This window comes from Pelobates fuscus, chromosome 11 (assembly GCF_036172605.1).
Source record: "Pelobates fuscus isolate aPelFus1 chromosome 11, aPelFus1.pri, whole genome shotgun sequence".
Taxonomy (NCBI): Eukaryota; Metazoa; Chordata; class Amphibia; order Anura; family Pelobatidae; genus Pelobates; species Pelobates fuscus.
The window spans coordinates 65,058,239-65,082,475 of NC_086327.1; the positions used below are offsets into that span (position 1 = coordinate 65,058,239).

Consider the following 24,237-nt stretch of genomic DNA (forward strand, 5'->3'; position numbering starts at 1 on the left):
TGTTGGGTTTGCACCAGACATAGCATTTTCTTTGATGACTAAAATATGTTTAGTCTCATCAGACCAGAGCACCTTCCTCCTTACATGCCTTTTCGCAAACTCAAAACGTGCCATTTTGTTTTTTGCTCAAAGTAATGGCTTTCTGCCAAAAAGCCTGACTCTATGGAGTGTACAGCTTATTGTCGTCATAAGTACATATACTCCAGTCTCAGCTGTGGAACACTGCAACTCCTCCAGGGTTACCTTGGGTCTCTGTGCTGCCTCTTCAATTAATGCCCTCCTTGCCCAGTCCATGAGTTTTGGTGGGCGGCCATCTCTTGGCAGGTTTGCTGTTGTGCCATGTTCTTTCCATTTGGTTATGATAGATTTGATGGTGCTCCTGGGAATCAACGATTTGGATATTATTTTATAATCTAACCCTGACTTGTACTTCTCAACAACATTGTCCCTTACTTGTTTGGAGAGTTCCTCGGTCTTCGTGGCAGTGTTTGGTAAGTGGTGCAACTTGCTTAGGTGTTGCAGCCTCTGGGGCCTTTCAAAAAAGGTGTGTATATGTAATAGATCATGGGACACTTACATTGCACACGGGTGGACATAATTTCACTGATTATGTGACTTCTGAAAGTAATTGGTTGCACCAGACCTTTTTATGGGCTTCATAACAAAGGGGGTGAATACATACGCACATGCCAATTTTCTGTTTTTTATTTCTAAAAAATAGTTTTATGTATATATTTTTCTCATTTCACTGCACCAACTTAGACTATTGTGTTCTGATCCATTACATACAATCCAGATTAACAGTGCAACCCCTCCTCTTTATCTTGAAGATAATTAACTTAAGTGGTTGGAGAGAACCTAATTATCTCCAGGTAGAGAGAAACATGTCCTCCATGTTCCACATACCCCCAGATAGCTTGGATCTGAGCACACAATATAGACGAATAGCGCTCAGATCCCACGAACACAGTTCTCATTACCGCCGAGTAAAGTTTTTAGTTCACCAGTTGTCCGTGCAATTGAATCTGAAAAGAGTTCCATAACTGCAGCTACCTGGGGTCGGTCTAGTTCGTATGGTAGGAAGGTCCCGAACGGTAGAGTGTTCGTGAGTTATTAGATGAATGGACTGGAACTTGGTACGCTTCAGTGGTGTGCAGATAAATAAGTGTCCGAAAACAGTTCCAGGGCGTCGACGACCATCTACCGCTGAGCGTTCGATTTTAAAATGGCCGCCGCCACGTGTTCGGCAAACGAACGCAGACCAACAAGCCTTTCAACAATTACTTGCGGTTAATCGTAAGGTCTGGGTGGTTAATGAGCTGCACATGACCGTAGTGGTGGGTCGGGTGGTTCGGGAGTTTGTTCGGCTCTTTTACATACAACACGAAATAGCCAAACATACGAATATCATACGAAATGCTGTTTCCCTGAGTCTGTCCAAACAGCGGTTTAATTACACTCTCCTATACAGTAAAACTGCACATTTTAGAGTGGCTTTTATTGTGGACTGCCTAAGGCACAGCATTGCAATAATCATGCTGTCTAATCAACATCTTGATATGCCACACCTGTGAGGTGGATGGATTATCTCGGCAAAGGAGAAGTGCTCACGGACTTTAGACAGATTTGTGAACAATATTTATATATACCCAGGACATACTTTAAAAATGAGAGAAATGTATCTTTCCTGGTAAAATATTTTATGTTCCCGAGTGTAGAGAAGGAAGCGCCGGTCCGTAGAGCATAACCCGATAATCGGCAAACATAAAGCAATCCCACTAGCTATAGTTCAGCTAGAATACCATGGTTCCCACAAAACGAGTCGAGGCTGCGATTTAAGGGGCAAAACAAACTGGCTTTAATGGCACACAGACATCGCTATTCATGCAAAACCCCAGGTCCAGGGACAACCCCCTCTGGACCTGATGGGATACAGGGACAATATAAATAGTTGAACAATGGCATTATAGTGTATCGTTTGAAATGGTCACCGCCCAGCTTGGAGATAATGACTCTAACGGTTATGGCAATTTAATTATCTCCAAGCGCCCAAAATTCCACGTGTTATTATAACAGGTAAAACAGCATAAAAATACATAATTGTAACATTTCAGTAGACACCTTTTACATTCTACCATTCGTTGGATAGCCCAGATCTGAGCGCCTCAGATCTCACGATCGGTTTAGCCAGTCTTTTCCATACAAAGTCCTTTTGTGTCTTTTTGTCCCTAACACGAGATGGCGGCCATGTTTTTTGACGGTTGATTAGAGAGCGGGACCTGGCCCTAAAACCCATGGAGCGAGTAACGGTTAAACAGTTGCGCGAATACCGCTCAGTGGATGGTTGTCCCGGCCCTTCGTGAGCCGAACGGAGACCGCCCTGAAGGGGGGTACTTAGCCTGCGGTTAACCGCAGCCTCAATGTTCTAATTGGGGCCACACGCCAGAGTGTAGGTGGTCCTCGTTCGGGAGTCTTTCGGGAGTTTAAGTTCGGTGAATTATTATCCGAACGAGGCCACCCTGTGGCAGTCAATTAGGCTTGTGGTTAACCGCAGACCACAGCTTTCCAGTGGTCATCCGTTCGGTTGTTTCAAAGATGAAAGAGGTTAAGTGGCGGCACACGCCGAGGGCCTGGTGGTTCTTGTTCATATGCACGAATACATAGTCCTGGCTGTTCGTGTAGTGTGTCTATACAGCAATACTACCGAAAAAGGGTATACGGTAATAACAAGGTAATCCAGTAATAATCTGTAGAGCGCCCGTAACATTTTTTTTTTTCAATGTCAATGATTTTTCACACAAAAGTAACATAGGGGATACAGAAAGGAAAAGGGGAAGGGAGTAAAGGGGTAACACATGTAGCATAATTCACACAATTTTACATGCTACACGTAAAGCCACTAGGTAGTCTATACATTCAATGTCCCAAAGGAATTAGGAGTAAAGTGCATGTATATGAGCGGTATATTTGTCACACAATAGTAAACAATGTTGCATGATATCAAACAGTATGCATGCTCCAGTACATGCAGGGTGTTCCACAGCTGTGTTTTTTTTTTTAACTATATATATTTTTATTAGTGTAGAAGCGCATAGGAAGAATGTCCACCGTAACATTGACAATAAAATAAAATAAATTATCTACCGTAACATTGACAGTACAATAGTTAACAATTCGGTACATAGGCTAGCATTTTGGCATAAAACTCATTTTTCTTTGTTTTTTTCAAGCTATGTATGTAACACAGTACATTTACATCATAGAGTTTCTGTATATCATTCTAGTGCTACATATCTGCGGTACTTCTCAATGTAGGTGCCTCCCATCTTTGACATGCCTGATATTAAATCAACCTTTTTAATATTCATGTGGGTTTGTGATTCATCTTCCTTACGTGTACTTGAAGTGGTCGCAAATTATTTAGTTTTTTTTTTTTGGTAGTTTCAATGTCTAAGGCCCGACTAACTCTCCAACTCTGCCAATAACGTGAGTATTTGCCCTCTTGTCCAGTGAGCCTGTATGCTAATCGCTCAAACTCATAGGTGGAGTGGACTTTGTCCTTCACCTCCTGGATATGAGGGGGAGATGTGTTTTTCCATCTACTGGCTATGCTGGATTTAGCTGCTAAAAGTAGGTGGCAGATGACCACCTTGTGTTGGGAGGATAGTAACCCGGCATATATGTGAAGTAGGCAACATTCGGGGCGGTTGGGGATGTTAACAGCGGTGACCTCTAAAATCAGGTTTCTTACTTGCTGCCAGTAGCGAGATAGCCCTGGACAGTCCCAGAATATGTGCAATAATGTGCCTTCCTCGGCTCCACATCTCCAGCACGAGCGTGGTGCGGAATGGTACATCTGGGCTATTCGTGTGGGGACTAAGTACCACCTCATCAGAAGTTTGCAGTAGGCCTCCCAGTGGGCTAGGTTGTGAGAGGATGAGCGTGTGGTTTGCAGGGAATGTAGCCACATAGGAAGTGGGAATGATGTATTTAGGTCGCTTTCCCATAGTAGCATATAGGGGTGTTTCTTGGTGCTGTCTGCGTTGTTAATCGTGTTGTAACATAGAGATAATGGTTTTTGTGTCTGACTCGTGGAGAGACATTGCCTGCCGAAAGCTGTTAATTGATCTGCTTCACATTGTTGTAGCTTCAAAGAAGTGAGGATGTGTTTAATGCGTAAGTAGGTAAATATTTCTTTGGGGGGTAAGGCATATTCTGTGAGTAGCTCAGGAAAATGTTTTATACCCTGTGATGTGAACAGGTCTCCTATGAGTACGATCCCTCTGTCCGTCCAAGTCTTTAGTGGTAGGTCGCTAGTAAAGTCAAGTAGACGAGTGAGGGGAGCAAAGAGAAGAGGATGTGCTGGTCCCATCAGGGCCGCCGCCCATCTCCTCCAGCTAGTGAGTAAAAAGTTGGTGTTAGGCAGACCAGACGAGGGGGACTTTCCCGCCTCATTTGAGGACCACAGGTGTTTGCTAATTGTGTCCGGGTGTATGCAGGCGTTTTCCAGAGGTAGCCACACCGGAGGTTTGGGGCATGTCAGGGCTACCAGGCCCTGTGCCAATACTGAGGCTTTGTAGTAGGATTTTATGTCAGGGGCTCCTAGTCCTCCTTTTGTTGGTGGGAGCCAGGTGAGTCTGCGCGTAATTCTGGGAGGTTTTTTTCTTCCAGATATATGCGTTAAACACGGATTGGAATTTTTTGAGTAGGGAATCTGGCAGGGCGATAGGGAGGGTGAGGAACAAATATAAGACGCGTGGAAGGGCCATCATCTTGATAGTCTGAACCCGTCCTAACCATGAGATTTCTAGCGGCTGATACCTGGCCATATTGCGTTAGTAATGTCATCAGGGCCAGAATAGATCTGTCAGGATGTGTGAGAAATAAGATGACATCGTCCGCGAAAAGGGCAAGTTTTTGTGTACCAGCCGGTGTCGTGATACCCTGGATGCCTGTATGCGTCTTAATTCTGTGGATCAGCGGTTCTAGGCATATAATGAATAATATAGGGGACAGTGGGCACTCTTGTCTCGTCCCATTGCTGATTTCGAAAGGCTCAGATAGGAACTGTAACGGATCGCCTGGCACCCCGACCGAGTACCCTCCGTTGATGGATGCTCCTAGCGCTTCCAGAGGACTCCAAGCACTCCACCAGACACCATAAGCACCACAGGCTGCAGCTATCTCCCTTCAGAACGAAGCAGGAACAAGCTCTTAAAAGCGCTAAGTGATTAAGCTCAGGGGAATATGCAGAGCATAGCAATCCCCAGTGTGATACAGCAATTCCCTCCAATAACGAGACGAGGCTACGTTTTGAAGGGTCAAGAAGAACTGAGGACTGGAACACCCAGCCTGCTTTTTATTAGGAAAAGGTACACACAGGACACTCCCAGGGGGAGGATGAAAATAACCAATCATATGTAAGGTAACACCCCCACGTCTCCTCCCCTCAGATAAACACATAACATAATTATAACGTACAATATTTTACCCAAGTTCTGGATGTACCCCAAAAACAGGTATCGCTTGATAGCTCTCATTCAGGGGAACCATATATCCAAAAATCAGCCCATTCGGATGAATGGTTCGGGAGATACAGAGTTCCAAAGTTTTGACCGTCCACACAGACCAACTAGCCGAAAATAGTTCCATACGTTTTGGCCTTGCGGTCGGTCTCCGTTCGTATGAACAAAAGATACGAAATTCTTGCCATCCATTCGCATCTCCGTGATCGCTAGAATCCCCATATCAAGTTAAGTATAACTACCGAACGGCCGGTCGTTCGGTAGTTTCCGTACAAAGTTCTGGGTGCATGGAGGTCTCAGCGGTGTTCGCCTGTTTGCGTATCCGATTTTAGTTCCGTGCGTTCACAGGCAAACACCGCTGTTCGTGCGTAAGATGGCCGCGAACACGTGTAAAGTCCCGAAATGGCGGACACCTATTTACGAGCATAAAGAATTCGTATGAAATCATACGAACGGCTGCATTCTCCAGTAATGGTATTCCCATGCAATATATTCGTATGAATCCCCCGGCTGTTCGGTTATATTAGCAGTCCAGACCTACAGCATAGTTAAAGGGCTAGAGTCAGTCTAATACAAATCCATATGCCCAAATATAGTGTTTAAAGTGCAATACAGTCCAGGACCATAGTCGCAGGGGAGGAGGCAGGCAAGCAGGCCTCTCCAGGACAAAGTGGTGAAGGGCACTTCGTCACAGGAACCCTTTATTGAATATTTTGGCATTAGGCGCTTGGTACAGTGCCATAATTCCCCCCAAGAATGAGGGTGAGAACCCAATTTTTAACAAGGTGGCTTTTAGGTAATCCCAATTTAGACGATCAAACGCCTTTTCGGCGTCAAGCCCTAAGAGCACTCCTTGTTGGAGCGTAGAGTTTGCCCAGCTGATCAAATTCATGCAGTGTCTTGTATTGTCCCCTGCTTGCCTCCCAGGGACAAACCCGGCTTGTTCCGTCGAGACTAAGTCTGTGAGGAAGGGCTTTATACGGGATGCTAGGAGTTTTGCATACAGTTTGACATCAGCATTGAGCAATGAAATTGGTCTTAGGTTTTCACATTTTGTAGGGGGTTTGCCCGGTTTGGGGAGCGTTACTACATGGGCTTCTAGCATTTCCCTTGGCATCACCCCGGTGTCCCTAATGTGGTTAAACAGTTTGCTGAGAAAAGGCGACACGATGTGCACTAATTTTTGGTAATAGTAATTAGGAAATCCGTCGGGGCCGGGGGCTTTATGTTTCGGAAGGGACAATATGGTTCTAGAAACCTCCTCCTCCGTGAATGGGCTGTCTAGCGCCTTTGATTGCGCTTGCGAAAGGGAAGGGAGTTCAACACTGTCCAGAAATTGTTTTATAGAGTCTTGTGACGGTTGGGGTGTCGAGGGGTCATCTTTTAAGTTATAAAGCTTTGTATAGTATTGGGCCAATGTGTTTACTATGTCAGTGGGATGATAGAGTTTTATCTGTTGTGGCGATTCTATATATGGGATCTTCGACTGAAGTCTTTGGGTCTTCAATCTGTTGGCCAGCAGTTTACCCGCTTTGTTGACCTGCGTGTAGTATGTCAATCGTAACGCCCTCATTCTTCTCTCTATGATCTGTAGCGAGAGTGTGTTCAGGTCTCTTTGGGTGTGCGCAATACGTTTCGTTAGTTTGGCGGAAGGGTTGATTTTATTTGTCTTTTCTAGGTCTGTAAGTTCAAGGGTTAAGCGGACTATTTCATCGTTGTGTTTTCTCTTTTTGTGGGACCCCAATTGTATCAGGATCCCCCTGACTACCGACTTGTGTGCTGCCCGTTGAGATTGTATGGTAACGTCATCAGTCGCGTTTTCACGAAAATAATCGGTCGCAGTCTGAAGGATTGTTTCGAGTGTTGTATCGTCATCTAGCAGTTCCTCGTTTAATCTCCATTTCCCCCGCCCTCTTGCTGGGTGTAAGCTATTGAAAGTGACTGTTATAGGGGCATGGTCTGACCAAGTTCTTAGACCGATATCTGCTTCAGCTATGTTCGTGAGGGTGAGCTTATCCACCATGATCAGGTCTATGTGAGAGTACGTAGAGTGTGTTGGGGAGAAGTACGTGTAGTCCCTGCCCGCCGGATATTTGTTGCGCCAGGCGTCATATAAGTCTAGATCAAATGCTAAGGCGGACAGCGACTTACTGAGCACGAGTGCCGCAGCTGTAGGTTTTTTGTTATGTTCACGTTTGATGTCCAAATTTGGGTCTAGGCTGCAATTAAAGTCCCCCCCAATAATAATGTGCCCTTGTTAAACCGGGCCACCATTAAAGCTACGTTTATGCGGGCTGTTCAGGCCCTTAACATTCATGGATAGGATCTTAAATGTAGATTGTTCCATATCTAAGTTTGGGTTTATGTCCTCATGTACATACTGTGGTCTTGGTTCGGTTAAGGGTGGGATGACAACTCTTTATTTCCTGATCTTGGGCCTGTGTGGTTTCAGCGCTTTCAAACTGTAGCTGCTTAGTTCCTTGTGCTAATGCTGTTGGGGTGCCATGTGCGGTATTATACGCTCTGCGTTTGCGACTAATGCGCCTCTAGCGAGTTGTGATAAGTCATGTTACATGTCGAGGGGGGAAGATAGGTAAGGGGGTTAACAGGGGATCCCGTAAAACCTGGGATATGAACATGAACATGAACATATCTTCTCTGCGCCCAGCAGAGTTTGCAACCGGGACACGGGTGAGGGATGTCCTCACACGAGCCCGGATTGTGAGGGGTGGAGTATGTCCCACCAGAATATGGCACATGATGTCGTCTCCATGTTTTATGTGTCTTATGCGTCCCGTAAGTATAAACAATAACAATCAAACAGTAACAAACATGCCATCTTGGTCCGAGGCCTAAACATAGTCGAATCTTTTTTAATTACCTCCTGCTGGTCTCGATCGGGCCACCAGGGTCTCCTCTGACCTTAGTCTATGCGGTAATGAGTTAAGGGAGTAGTCGTCTCCTTGGTAAGTCGGGTTTGTGGGTGATTCTAACAGAGTGTCTGTAGTAGTCTGGGTGTCAATGTGATTTGGAAGGGTGATAGGAGTTTTATTTTGGTTTTATTTATTTATTTATTTTGCCTGTTTTATAATTTTTTATTTTTTTTTTATTTTTTTTATTATTTATTCTTTTTTTTTTGTATTATTATTATTTATTTTTTTTTTGTAGTCTGCGAAACCGGTAGGGGTGGTATTGCGGAATAGGGTTGACTCGGTCGCCCTCTGACCCCCTGCTTGTGCAGCTACCCGTCGCTTGGGGACGGAGCCCGAGGTGGGTATAATCGATTAGTATAGGTGCGGTCACGGGCACTAGTGGGTACCCAGAGATACTTGTCTATTCCGGGCCGGCCCGCAGTGCCTATGACTGCCCTCGGTGTTTATAGCATTCAAGGGTCATCTCTGAAGTCGCTAACCGGCTCCTGGGCTCTTAGGCTCTGTGGTGATGATGACATAGATCCCTTCTACGGGCAGCCTACAGGAGGGCTCGAGTCATCCCTTCATTTAACCCACTCATATGACATCTTTGGCGTACCCAGGTTTCAGATAATGGCTTAAGCAAGATAACAATCCACAATAAACGTAACATTAGTTATTAACGCATGGGCCGTACAGGGGGGGTGCGGGGCATCCATGGCCTACTGGTCGGTAGGACCCCTGTGTACTGTGTGCAGATGAATCAAATATGTTCTGACCTCGCTCATCTAGGGGGCTGGATGTGCTATGGAGCTGGGGGTAACCCCCTCCAGTGTGAAATATACACTAATAGCTTGTCGGGGGGGGTAGTATTGTCCACCGCCTACGGCCTGTTCTCACTAGCCATGCAGTTGAAAGCATCCCCACGCAGTCCCCCCTTAAGCTCACCCAAATGATACCCCTCACCCCTCCAGCCTAACCTGAGCACTCCTAAGCATTACACCCGACATTTCCTTCCATCACCCATTTAAGCATAAAATACATATGCACAGTTACGTTACTCATCTACCGGTCTTCGGGAGGCCCCGGTGGACTTCATTTTAGTCCCTTGTGGTGGGCTCTTTGGCGGTTCCTGCCGTTCTCCACTCAGGTAACAGTTTCATCGGAGAGCTGCGTATAGGGAAAGCTTGGCCTTGAGCATGATAAAGGCCCCATTCTTTCAGTTTAGCCATTCCCACCTCCGGCTCCAAAATCTGCACAGACCGTCCACGGTGCCAAACAAGCAGCTTAGTTGGATATCCCCACCGATAGGGAATGTTGTTGTTTCTTAGGGTTTTGGTGACATCCACGAATTCCCTCCTTCTAGCCATCGTTGTTGCAGAGAGGTCGGCATATATCTGAATGTGCTGGTAGGGCTCAGGCAGGCTGGGAAGCTTCCTTGTGACAGCAAGCAGTTGTTCTTTGGTGCTGTAGTGGTGGAAACGGGCAATGGTGTCCTTGGGCGTATCAGCGGTGAATCTTGCCGGTCGCGGTAGTCGGTGTACTCGATCAAGTTCCCAAGCAGGGTCCTCTAAGTTCGGAACCAGTGCCTTGCAAAGGGTCTTGAGGTACAGTGGGAGTGCCTCAGTGCTGATGGAGTCACTGATGCCCCGAAATCTTAAATTGTTGCGGCGTGAGCGGTCTTCTAAATCAGCCAGCTTGTGTTTAAGGGCCATTTGGTCCTCTTCGAGGCTTTGCATCTTGTCCACCACGTCATTGTGGGCCCTGCAGAGTTCCTCTGCTTTGGTTTCCAGGTGGCTGGTGCGGTTGCCCAGATCCACTATTTCTTTTTTCAGGTCGCTGGTGATTTGGCGAAAGTCTGCTCTTAGGGACGTTTTCAAGTCCTGGAGCATGTTGTGCAAGCTTTTATTCGTGACCGGAGCCTCATCTGGAGTCAGCGTGTCGCTGTCCGGGTCGGTGAGGCATTCCAGTGAAGGTGGCCGATCCACGTGGCCGTCGCCATCTTAGAACGGTTTTATGCGTTATTTTTTGCCCGGGCGCACTGGGTCGGTAAGTTTTGTCTGCTTTGACGGGGCCATGGGGGTGTCTGGAGGTACCCCTGCGATTTTCTGCGGTTTACTGCAATTTTTTCTTCGCTCAATTGTTGCTCTGGGCCTGGTGGGAGACGGAGCAATCACAGCATGCGACTGATCAGTTCGGCAGTTAGCCACGCCCCGCCCGTAACATTTTATAAATATATAAATTTTAGAGAAATAGGCCTTTTGTGTACACAGAAACAGTCTTAGATCTTTGAGTTCAGCTCATGGAAAATGTGGCAAAACAAAAAAAGTGTTGCATTTATAATTTTGTTCAGTGTAAAATTGGTTGCTAAAAATACTTTTTTTAAATGAAAACATCCCATTGAATAAGCAAGTTGCCATAGTTACTCCACCTGTGCTATATTTAAATCCCAATGGTACGCACAGACTTGTGTGTTATTAAAGGGGCTCAATCAGGACGTGATACTTGCAGACTCAAACTCCACTTTGCACAAATTTAAAATACCTTAAGTATAAAAAACATTTACTCTGAATTGCTAATACATTTAAGAATACTTTTAAAATTGGAACATCTCACTGTTTAAGCAGGTTACCATATTTCCTCCCGCTTTTGCTATATTTAAATCCCAATGATACTTGCATGGGGCGTTTTTAATTTAAAAAAATGCTTTTGTTTGAACGGGGGAGCTAAAAATATGCACACAAAAAACAAACAAACAAACAAAAAACTGTGTATTACGGGTTCCTATATCAGCCTCAACAAAAAATTTGGTTTGGCCCAGGGGAGCAAAAAATATATATATATATAGTGATTATTAGTAGGTTTATTTCATCCTTTTTGCTCAGCTTCAAGTATTTCTGTATAATTTATTTTTCCCATAGCGCTCCACTATATCATAGCTAACTCCTATACACTGGATCTGCTCAAGAAATAAAGTGAAACAAAGATTAATTAAAATACTTGGGTACCTGCTTTATACTGAGAAGTTCAGGCTGGGAGCATTTGCACTGGTGCTCCTCTTCTGGAACTCAACTAGTATTCAAATCTATTTTAGATAGGAGGACAGTAAAAACACAGTAAGAATATACTGCTTATTAGTTGTTCTCGGTCCACACGGGGTTTCTACAGTGTCCACTGCTATACCGTGGAAAGGTTGAACAATCTTACATAGGGACCAAGGGGAACATTTGCTGGGGAACCCTTCATTAACTACTGGCTGGTAGCGTTACCCTGGCCAGTAAAAAGTCTAATTCAGCCTTGTCAATGTGTGTCTCAGATGCCCTGGTAGAGAAATCTCATGGACTAGTAGTAGGAGATGAGTTCTATAGTCTCTGTAGCTGACAGAATGATATTGGTGAACTCGTATCACCAAGAAAATAAAGAGAGCATATTTTACATACTATATTCTCTCTTTAGGTCCTTAATGGCCTGAGATGGGCTGTATCTAGCCATGCCATCATCTGGTGTGATGGGGACTAACTGAGGCAGACCTTAGAGACCAGTAAACATGGGACATTGCATATGCAGGTTTACCTTCTGCCTTTACTGGAAGCAACTTTCTCAAAACTTGTAATCAGGGACCAGACAGGTTCTGTAGGACAGACATAGAGAGGAGACAAAGGGAACTAGCCCCAAGAAGGAGGTGTGATGAGACCATTCTCGCCACTGTGCATTAGAGGAGCCTGGTTGCCCGCCTGCTGCCTTTAGACTATGGCCCCATGTTGAAACGCTTGATTTTCCCGTGGAAGAAAAGAAAGCCGGGTCATTCGGTACTTGCCCTTTTGAACAGTGATACTACAGATAGCTATGCCATGGAGCCCATTCGTATAACGAAAGACTATGTGAAAGACTGGCTACATGGCAATTGAACTGTATGTATGTGATCTTAGCGCCATTCAGTAATAATGTGATCTAAGCTATCTGGGGATATGTTGAATATAATATAAAGTGTATAATATTTATGTCACTTTATTCAGGATTGAATATTGAGCGTTCAATCAGTTATGCCACTTTGTACAATATGGATATGTAAGCGAATATATAAATAAATATTCATGTCACTTCACACAAAATGGATTTGCAATTGATATATGGTCTTTTATGTCACTTTAATGGTTTGTTATGTTAAAATATTGCTGTCAACATATGAATTTTTTTAACAATCAATTATTATTTTTTGCAAAGTTATAATAGATATTATGAATGATCAACTTAGATAGGAAGTTGTTTGTCATTCATTTTTTACAATGTCTCAAATTGGTTATTATTATTATTATTATTTTTATAGAGGACATATTATTTCTATTATGACATTCTATATGATTATAAGTTGGTTCCTAACAGTTTTCTACTTTCAGTTGCGTATATACCAACATCAGGTATAAGAAAAGTGCTTCTTTAGGCTGCTTTTATGCTGTGGAACGCACAGCCATGTTTTTCTTCCCGAGCGTGGAACGCATGACGATCATGTGATGAATAACCAAACACGTGACGCATGCGTAACGTATGACGAATGCGGAAGCGGCTAACAATTTGAATGGACCCGGCATTTTTTTCATTGCGGCAAAGCGGTCACACCTGAGGGGGAATACTTTGACGAATTGGAACTGCAAGATTAGAAGACACCCACTATTCCACCAATGACTTGAAGGGATTAGCCCTATATAAGATCTTTTGAATGTTAGCGTTTTAGAATGCGGTTTGATTTTATGTACCTGTTAAATGTTATTTACTGAAAGAGGTCCCTGAGGAAGTCCTTTTGCACAAGGACGAAACGCGTAGGACCAGCATCTCTTTCTAATTTTGTTTTTATGAATTTTATTTATGTACCTTTTTACAAGTGAATAAATCGCCTTTGAAGTATTCCTTTTGGTTGCTGTTTGTGGATCTCCTTGCTGACCTGGATACCCTATTGGCTATCACTTGAGGAGGGATATTTAAAGGAACATACCCCCCCATTTCCATCTAGGGGAGGCACCCATAATACTCTTTATTTTTCTGGAATATGTGAGTGCATTCTAATCATCGGAAGCTTGATTATGTTTTTTTAGCAATATTTGCACTGTTTTGTCCTCTATTATAGGTACACTAGCAGAATCCCAAAATACCCTATCAATTATACAGATATGTTGAATGTACCTGTTTTATGCAATAGCTGCACAGTTATTTATTTTGACGTATTTTATTGTCTTTTGCTACCATGTGTTCAATGGAGTTTTGCCTCTGTCCTTGGAGATAATTGGATTACTTCCCAATTATCTCCAGGATAAAAGACTCTGTGGTACTGGTTTGGGGCAGAAAAGCCATGCTTCATCTGGTCACAAAGGACTTTGATCTATCTTTTGAACCACTGGACCAATTTGGATGATTTATTACATATGTTTGTATTTGGAGTATGCTGATTCTGAAAATTTACGTTTTATGTGAATGTGATGTATACTTTTAAAGTTATGAATAATGTGGAAAAACTGTATTTCTCTGCCTGTGATAATTACATTAACCCATTGTGTAAGGTAATTGTATCACAGGCAGAGGGGAGGATTTTGTGTGGGAGTGTATTGTACGTGTTTATTGGTTGTTTTACAAAACCCTGTGGGTGGTACTAATGTGTAAGAATGTGTATATAAGAACAATAAACCAACAGCTCTGGCTGTTCACTGCTTGACCCTCAACACAGAGCTTTGTCTCGTTCTTGGGGGGATTTATTGTATGCTGTTCCAGTTTGAGTGTAAACCTATTTGTATGGTTTTTCCTATTCGGCAGTTTACAGCATTCGTATGGTTTCCGGTTTGGTGTCTTTGGTAGCTGCCTGTGTATCTGGAAGGGGAATATCCTCTACATGGCGTTTAAATCCTTTTATGCCTGGGGTGCCGTTACAGGAGGCATATACAAAAGTGGGACAAGGGGACATAGACACAAATGGAGAAAAAGCAGACATAGATGCAAGGCTATGGTGTGGTAGCATCTTGCTGGACAATGCTTTGGATCATCCCTGACTATTTATATACATAATTATTTTCACTGATTGAAGAACAATAGCATCTGCTTCAATATTTTATTAACCTACTAATATTTAACATTTATAACGTGACATTTACAATAAAAAAAATCTAAAAAACAATAAAATAAAAATCTTCATTTTTAAGAGTTGAGACATTTTCTCAATTACTTTTATTTTGATTAACAGGTATCAATGCTCAAGCTCGCAGGTTACAGAAGAGTCGATCTCGTGCAGCATCTGGGGGAAATGTGCCATTGAGAGATCGAGAAGATAGCATTTCCCTTCGCCGCAGTATAAGTGATATCAATTTGAACACGAAAAAGCGTAGAGAAAGGAAAAGCATAAAGAGCATGGTGGCTAACAACACCAATTCTACACATGATAGTTCAAGTGAAAAGGATGTCGATAAAGAGATGCAAAAATCATCAGAAGGCACTCATAATGTTGATAGCATTAATTTTCCTGCAGAGCAAATTGACACCTTAGATTTTGAATGTTTGTCTCAATGTTTAATACAACCACCTACAGAACATCCATATTTTATTCTTCTTCAAGGTTACAACAGAGACCAGGTAATTACATTTTAATGCTGTTAAAAAAAATGAATATGCAAATATTAATATTTTAAGATCTGTTCAGTGTTTCATGAATTTATTTCTTTGTGCTCATGAATTGGTAGTCATTTTCTGTAATGCAAGTGATACAATATGATGTAAAATCCTGTGATTCAATAATGCATATAGCAGTTCAAGAGACTGCATCTCTTTAACAGATGTCCAGTTGACAAAGCTAGTTAAGTTTTTTAATGGATACTTGTGATTTTTTTTTATCATATCATCTTTGTTATATGCCTTATTATTATTATTATATAATTAATGTATATAGAAGCAATCACTTGCATGCCTATCCCCCTTTTCTACTATCTAACCCACCATCTATATGCTGACTGTCAGTTCTCACTTAATGCTCACTATTTTGCATCCATCCACTGCTTTTCAATATTTCCTGACAAAAAAAATGCTGCAGACAGAAAGAGCACACTATTTTGAAAAACAACAGAATTAACAGGGATTACTGACATCCCAGTCTAAAGTGCATAAAGATGGATGTCAGCAGGAAAATAGGAAAGCTACACAATGTAGGCATATTATAACATTAAGTTAATATTAAGATATGTAAACATTTTCTGACAGTTAGCCTTTCATTTAGAGTTATAATTATGGTCCTTTGTATGATACTCTGCATGTATTCTTCACCAGTATATATATATATATATATATATATATATATATATATATATATATATATATAATAGCTATAGAGCCATGGTCAGATTTGTTGACATATAATTTAGCAAACTTCCCATTAAAGAGTAGAGAAAGGGTGGATACGGAGAGGAAGGATATGATTCAGAATAGAGTAGTCAGCTATTTTAAGATGTGTGAGTGCAGTAAAGAAAGTATACAATTCTTAGAGAGAATAGAGATAATAGGTGAACGACTAGCAAAGTACTTACCCAATCGATAATTATCATATACTATATGTAATATAGACCTTGATTTATTAAGCTTTGCAAAATTCTTCAATGCTGTTCGAAAAACACTTTCCAAATGATATATCTACAGACGTCACCATTAAAATATGTGGGAATTTTTGTGGATGACTTATTTGGAAAGTTTTTCTAACTTTATTGAATCATTTGGAAAGATTTTTAAAACAAGAACATAGTTGTTAACATTTTAAAATATCTACCTTCAAATTCAGAGTTTAAAATGTGCATCATGACCAGTGGCGGATCCAGGAGGGGAGGCAACGAGAAAATAGTACAGCGCTCCCTCTCCCTTGCCTCCCCTCCAGCACTCCCTTGCTCAACCCCACAGAGCTGGCATTATCCAAGCGCCAGCCTTGCCATGTGTCTTCACGGACCGGAGGGGAGATCCGAGATCTTCACTCCGGCCCACAGGCACATTGCTGGCAGCCGACAGAGGAGGGTTAGGGGACCCAGGAGCTCAGACAGCAGCTCCGCCGGGTCTCTTATCGCGAGGTCGAAGAGTTGCTGTGTTTACCACGGCAACGCTCCGAATCTCACAAGAGTGAACTCTAGCTGCAGGATCTGCAGGCTAGAGTTTCCTCCCTCCTGACCACCAGGGCTTTTCCACCACCAGGATTTGCAGGAAATGTCCCCCTCCCTGTGCAAAGGTAATAAGTAAGGGGGGATATAAAACTTAATTTTTTAATAAGAAAATTATACATTTAATTTGCTCCCAGCTGCCCCCAAAACACAATACTCACACACTGCATCTGTCACTCACACTCACTGCCCCCCTCACACACACATTGCACCTCCCCCACACACACACTGCACCTCCCCCACACACTGCCCCAAGCATACATAAACTGCACTTCTCACACACTACACCACTCATAGACACAAACAGTATCCCTCACACACACACTACATCCGTCATACACACACACACATTGCACCACACACACTGCCCCTCTCCTCTGCTACCAGCCCTAACACCTACCCCGAAAGATCCCAGGTAAGTTGTCAAACTGTTCTTAAATGGTTTGAGTACTTACTCTGGAAAGGGTGCCACGACACTCCTGGCACAGTGAGCTGTAGTGGTTATTGTGCCTGGATTGTTTCTATAAATAACCATGTGCCCCCCCGGAGATTGGATTCTGGATCCGCCCCTGATCATGACACAGATGTTTAGCTAGTCCATAAAGTGCCCGGTCCCAAGTCCCTTTTTTTCTTGTTTGACACTCTTTATTTTTTTTTACATACTTAAAAGAAACAGAGCAGAAAAAGAACAGAGTAAATAAAGAGATACATGCAAAGTTTTATAATAGACTACCTTCTACTGAAGTTTATAAGCAAACATCATCAAGAATTTTAAATAATAAACAGTTAACATATAACATACAAAATAAATATTAAAGCATGGATTCATTGTTTTGAAAAGAAAGAAAAATGTATAGCCCTCTAGAAATATTTGGGCACCAAAACTAAGTCCAGGCACCTGAAAGTTTGCAAGTCACAATGATTTTTTCTCTTAATATTAAAAATAATAAAAAAAAAAAAAAAAAAAAAGAGAATGTGTCTAGGGACTTGTTCATTTTAAAACCAAAATATCTACTCTTTCTAAGTAGGTTAGTACACGACTAGGTCTGTTCACTAAAAAGTGCAATTTTAATGAATTGATTAGGAAATTGCAGAATCTAGACCAAGTTAGCTGATCTGGAAAAATCATTGGATAATTTTTCCATTTTGGCTACTTTGGTCTAGATAAAACCAGAAAAAAAAGAAAACAGCCAAAAGCAATTCACCTCAAGAGTGGAGCTTTAGATAAATGGATTAGACACCTACCCTATAAAAGGGTTGTCTGGTCTTATCTTTATGGTAACTTGTATGTTACATCCAATTCATATCAATGTATGGATAGAAGAAAACAATAGTGTAAATCCGTATGGTTGATTTATATCAGGAAGTAATTTTATGGATTGTCCACTCACATGTCACAGATCCCTGAATAGGATAGGCTCAAATCTCTTCCACTTATGTGCCGTCTGGTGGCACTTTCCCCTTTAAATGGACGCAACACTCTTCCTCAATATAGGGAGACTAAAAGTGACACAGTAGAGAACAACCTGGTGTAGTATGTTTGAAGAAATATTGAGAAGTATACACCTTTAAGTGATTGCTCATCTTTTTCAGAGCCTAAGTACCTGGCTCTGTGTTAAAACAGCTTGGGTGTCTATAAGGAGGACACTGCCCTTCTAGGAGCAGATTCAGAAGATCAAATGTATTCTATAAATAAAAGCAGATTACAAATGAAAGATAACTAAATATAAAATGTCCAGCAAAATTCCTTACTTCCGAGATGCGTTTCACCCTTCTTGAGAGCTTTCTCAATCGGTATGATCTTCTCCGTTCAGTTCCTCGTTTTAAATATGCCGGTCTGGCTTGTCATTGGTGGAACTCCCTTGTTTTCAGTCAATCAGGCTCTTTATCCAGGGGGTGTGTAATTCACTCCGGTGTAGTCATTTAATTTGTCAAGTCCATACTGGAAGTGATGTCGCACACTCTGCCGCGTCACTTACGGTTGAAATACTCTGTGTGGGCAACTTACTGCAATCGCAGGGAATGGCTTAACATCACTAAATGTGTTTGCCCTTACCTCATCGCCCAATACCATCAATTAGAGTGTGGATTTCATATCGTTCTTAAGCAATGCAATGGGTGAATTTCTCCTTATCAATTGATGGTGTTTGTTATAGACGTATTGAGAAAAAGAGAGAAGGAGAGCATTACATGTATCAGCTTTTTAGAAAAAATAATTCAGTTAACATTGAATAACAATTAATTGATATAAAAATTTACATTGCATAAGAATATTAAATGCACTTGTACACATAATTTAAAATAATGTGATGTGTGAATGGTTCTCTACAAAGGATAACACATCACATTCATTCTTATAGTTAAAACTAAATTGTATAAAAGAACTGCTAATTAATAAAGTTCCTAAATAAAAAAATTTGTAAAGTGCCTCTATAAATTAAATTTGAATATTAGTTTGAGTTTATTAAAATTTGTTTAAGTACAATGTGAATGTAGATCTCACTAAGATGAAGAGATTGGGACATATAAAAAAAAAATCTATATATAACACTGATACCGGAGAAACTGACGGAAGCCAAGCACAGAGAGATGGACACAGGTTTCTTCAGGAAGGAAGAGATTCTTTATTGGATCACCGATCGGGACTCAGAGGGACTAGCGTCACCAAAATACAGCAAAGTCTGAGTACTGAATACATAGAGTACATTCCTTATATAGCACTGTAGCTCCTCCCACAATTAACTACACCCACACATACCCTTAACCTATTTAATGAATAGAGTCTAAACTCATCCATCCGGTCTAACCACGTGGCTCATCTGATACAAAGGAGAGGGACGCGTAATTCCAGTTCTTACATTCCTGCACCTGGTCAGTACAGTGATAACAGTATCTTAGCTACGTGTAATTAACTTAACTGATACTACAAACACATATACATACATATGCCTTGTGGCAATCTTAGCCTGCTAAACTTGTATTTTACTGGAATTACATCACATTCCCCCCTTTGATGCCTCTGATATTTCACAATTACTTGAGGCATCACTTAACCTTGGTTTGCATATACCTCAGGTTACCATGAACCAGACCAGACTTATCTTATGATGTGAATCTTTTAACACTCATCTTCCTGCATTGGTTCTCCTTGATCTAGAGCCTTATACTTATATATCGCCATTATCTGTGCAGCAGCCTTCCTCTCTGCTATACTTCCTATCAGGCTTTGCACAGACCTAACTACTAAGGGTATAAGACACGGTAGGAGTAGACACAACAGTAAAATCAGTAGGACTCCACCTACCACTGCCTTAAGCCCTCCAAACCACTCATACCAGCTACCAAACCAACTACTTGGATTGTACCCTTTCCATACCTGAGTAGGCACATGCACTAGTTTAACCATATGGCTAGTAAGCTCAGCTATTGCTTGCCCTTCGTCATCTATTTGAAGACAGCAATTGCTCAGGTTAAACTTCCCACATACACCTCCCTCTACTGCCAAAAGGTAATCCAAGGCTAATCTATTTTGGTAGACTGCTGTCCTCATCCTGGTATTATGCTTCGCTAGAAGATTGAGCGCTTGTGAGGTCTCATTAGTAATAATCTCAACCACCGCCTGTAATCTTATAATACGGTTGAGCATATAAATAGGGGTTCTATAACCAAAGGTACCATCTTCTGCCCACGTGGCTGGCCCATAATAATCTATGATACGCTGGGGAGGCCATTCATTATCTTCCCAGGTGCCTATCTCTAAGGGTCCCCTTTTCTTCCTATGATTCACATCATACACTTTAACACCTAAAGTCTCACCTGTTTCAATCGGTAACAAGAAGAAGGATGGTTTGAGCATACCCAACACACATGCCCCTTCCCAGTCCTGTGGCAACTCCGAATAGGCTTTCTTACCACAGATCCAGTACAAATTTGCTGGGGCTCTCCAGGTAGATGTGATGGATAAATCAAACCACACATCCTTTAAATTGGCATATCTAGCAAACGGGTTAGATGGTTCTGAGACATTTGAAGCCGACCACCAAGTTGTATTTTTAGTATCATCATCATAAGCTTTTTGCCCTAGACAAGTTAATTCTCCTACAGAAGTATTATACATTATTCCTTTCCTTGCTATGCAAACATAACCTATGATGGAGGTCTTTAATCTCCACTCAGATTTACCTCTAACACTCAAATGATAATCGGCTTGTGTAGATATTAGTTGGTCAACTGCCTCAGAACCGGACATTACCTCCTTTGCTTCCCAAGGCCATTGGTCTCCCATGTTAGTACCTCCACACACATAGCAGTTGGTAACATTAAGACTACCGGCAATACTTTCAGCTAGGTCAATGAACAGGTTTTTAGCGTTATGGGGGATCTTATTATCTATACTCATCTCTTCATAAAAGGAATGGTATACTTGATGAGTCTGGGAGGATACCGTATCAGTCTCTATTCCTATAAACAATAATGTCCCAGGATCTAAACCCGTCCCGTATATCTGAAACCCAAATAAATTTCCATACTTATCTAGGAACTTGTCGGGGTTATTAATAAGTATATGGACTGGGTTGCATTCCATAGACTTACAATAAGGGCTAGTCGGCAACTTAGTCACTATCATGTCTTTATCTACTGTCTGTCCCCAAGTCGCCCACCCCACACAAGACCAATATGGACAAAAGTTATAGTCTTTATTTGGGCATCTAGGACTCACATATTTATTTTTACTACTGGGACAAATATATTTATCATTAGACCCATACGTCCTCTCCCATCTAAGATCCCCACATACATTCCACGGTTTTCTACCACTTGATATCGCCTTACATGCATCAAATAGCAGAACACCCGAAGAATGTACGGATTCTAACACCGTCTTATTAATTAGGGTCCCCTGAGGATCTCCATTCCTGAGAGTCAACCAAATTGTACGAGGTTGATACTCTGGACTGAAGCACTTAGGTTCTCCTACTCCTAAATGGCACACACTATAGTCTATATTTAGGTATCTACATCTCGATACATCTCCTTTACACTCGTATTGTGAATGCCAAATTAGGGTTTGGGAAATATGGTTACCTGTTCTCGTAGTCTTAATGCATACCTCACAGCTAGGAGTGTCGGTACCTCTACCTTCCTGAATATAAAAACACATATAAATAAACACAATCAAAAGCACATCTTTCGCCGTCATCCTCAGTCTTCGTCCGTGCGATGGAACCTCAGCTTCCAGGATGTGAGGGCTGCAGGGAATGGAGTTCTGCTCGTCTTCACAGGTGTCCCTTCGAGACTTTCCTGGCTTATACACTATGTGTTGGTAAGCGGACAGGCTTTATTATGGCCTTCTCACTCACACCTGTAACAATAAAATTTGTAATCCACAATAATTCCTCGTTACTCCGACTGAGTAGTGCGTTTCAACCGGATCTTGCAGGGATTCTCTGGATCTGCTGTAATTTGCCAAGAATCGACTGCTGCTGGTTTAACCCTGGAGTGATGTATCCACGGAGTTACTTCGGCTACTTTTATCGCTGTAGGGGTAGACAAAAGAACAACATAAGGACCTCTCCACTTGGGCCCTAACGGTACATTATTCCACTCTTTAATCCACACTTGGTCTCCTGGATGATAACTATGAACAGGGGGATAAATATTCACAGGTAATCTATCTTGTACCCATTTCTGTACCTCCTCCATAGTCTTACCCAACTCTACAACCTGCTGCCGGGTAATTCCTTCTCCCAACTGACTCAAGTCCCCCCTTAAGTTACCAAGTACGGGAGGTGGTCGCCCATACATGATTTCAAAAGGAGAGAGGCCCATCCTTCTGGTAGGGGTACTGCGGATTCGCAATAAAGCTATGGGTAAGAGAACGTTCCACTTAAGTTGGGTTTCCTGACACATTTTAGCCAACTGGTTCTTTATAGTTCTATTCATTCTCTCTACCTTACCAGAACTCTGGGGTCTATATGCAGTATGAAGCCTCCACTTTATACCAAGCATATGAGTCAGTTGTTGTAGGCACTGATGAACAAAAGCTGGACCATTGTCCGATCCTATAGAACAGGGTAGTCCATATCGGGGTATTATTTCTCGTAGCAGGAATCTTACAACTTCTCCTGCTTTCTCTGTACGAGTAGGACATGCTTCTACCCAGCCTGAATAGGTGCACACAATTACCAACAGGTAACGATGTCCACCCGATTTAGGCATTACTGTAAAGTCTATTTGTAGATCGGACATGGGGAGTCCCCCCATAAACTGGACTCCTGGTGGCTTTACTGGTCCTTGTCTTGCATTATTCTTAGCACACGTTACACATCTGCGTACAATGGCCTGAGTCAAGTTGGACAATCTTGGTATGTAGAAATGTTTCCTGAGAGATTCTTCAGTACTGTCTCTCCCAGAATGTGTCCCGTTGTGATAATTTTGGACAATTTCTACCGCTAGTGATGCTGGTATGACTATTCTTCCATCTTCTAGCTGATACCACTTGTTCTCCAAATACTTTCCCGGTTCAGTCTTTAACCACTCCTCTTCTTGAGCTGTATAAACTGGAGTCCATTGGGACAGTGGAGTTGGTATAAGAGCAGCTATATGCCCCACATACTCCTGTCTTCCTGATTCAGCAGCACGCTTAGCTGCACTATCTGCCATCCGATTTCCTTTGTTTACATCACCATCTCCTCTCAGATGCGCTCGACAATGTATGATACCGACTTCTTTCGGCTCCCACACTGCTTCCAATAGTTGTAGGATTTCAGCTGCGTACTTGATTTCTTTGCCTTCTGAATTCAGTAGTCCTCTTTCTTTATACAAAGCTCCGTGGGCATGAGTGGTTAAAAACGCATACTTAGAGTCCGTATAGATATTTACTCTTAAACCTTCAGCCAATTGTAACGCTCGTGTTAGTGCTATTAATTCTGCCTTTTGTGCTGATGTTCCTTTCGCCAGTGGCCGAGCTTCTATCACCTTGTCTATGGTTGTTACTGCATATCCTGCATAGCGGATCCCTTCTTTCACATAACTACTGCCGTCGGTGTAATATTGAACATCGGGGTTCTGGATGGGAAAATCACGAAGATCTGGTCTACTTGAAAATACTTCATCCATTACTTCCAAACAATCATGTTGACTTTCAGTAGGTTGCGGCAAAAGGGTAGCTGGATTTAAGGTGTTTACAGTCTCTAAATGCACTCTTGGGTTTTCACACAACATTGCTTGATACTTGGTCATACGGCTGTTACTAAACCAATGATTTCCTTTGTAATCCAACAACGTCTGTACTGCATGTGGGACTCGTACATAAAGTTCTTGACCCAGAGTGAGTTTATCGGCTTCAGCTACTAGCAGGGCGGCTGCAGCTACGGCTCTTAGACAAGGTGGAAGTCCGCTGGCCACTGCATCCAGTTGCTTAGACATGTAGGCAACAGGTCTTTGCCATGATCCCAAGTACTGTGTCAATACTCCCACAGCCATTCTTCTTTGCTCGTGTACATATAAGTAGAATGGTCGTGTGTGATCAGGTAGACCTAATGCTGGGGCACTCATCAAAGCCTTCTTCACATCTTCAAATGCCGTTTGCTGTTCTTGGGTCCATAAGAAGGGGTCGTGCTCTGTACC

At 42.3% G+C, this 24,237-nt stretch overlaps 1 protein-coding gene across 3 annotated transcripts in view; it reads left to right on the forward strand.

The window, feature by feature from the left end:
- Nucleotides 1-24,237, forward strand: part of RASIP1 (Ras interacting protein 1) — a 1,304,986-nt gene that overhangs the window by 94,830 nt on the left and 1,185,919 nt on the right. For all 3 annotated transcript variants that reach the window (XM_063436332.1, XM_063436333.1, XM_063436334.1), the window contains exon 4: nucleotides 14,664-15,049. In XM_063436332.1, the coding sequence (XP_063292402.1) occupies nucleotides 14,664-15,049 (386 nt within the window). The remainder of the gene's footprint in view (nucleotides 1-14,663; nucleotides 15,050-24,237) is intronic.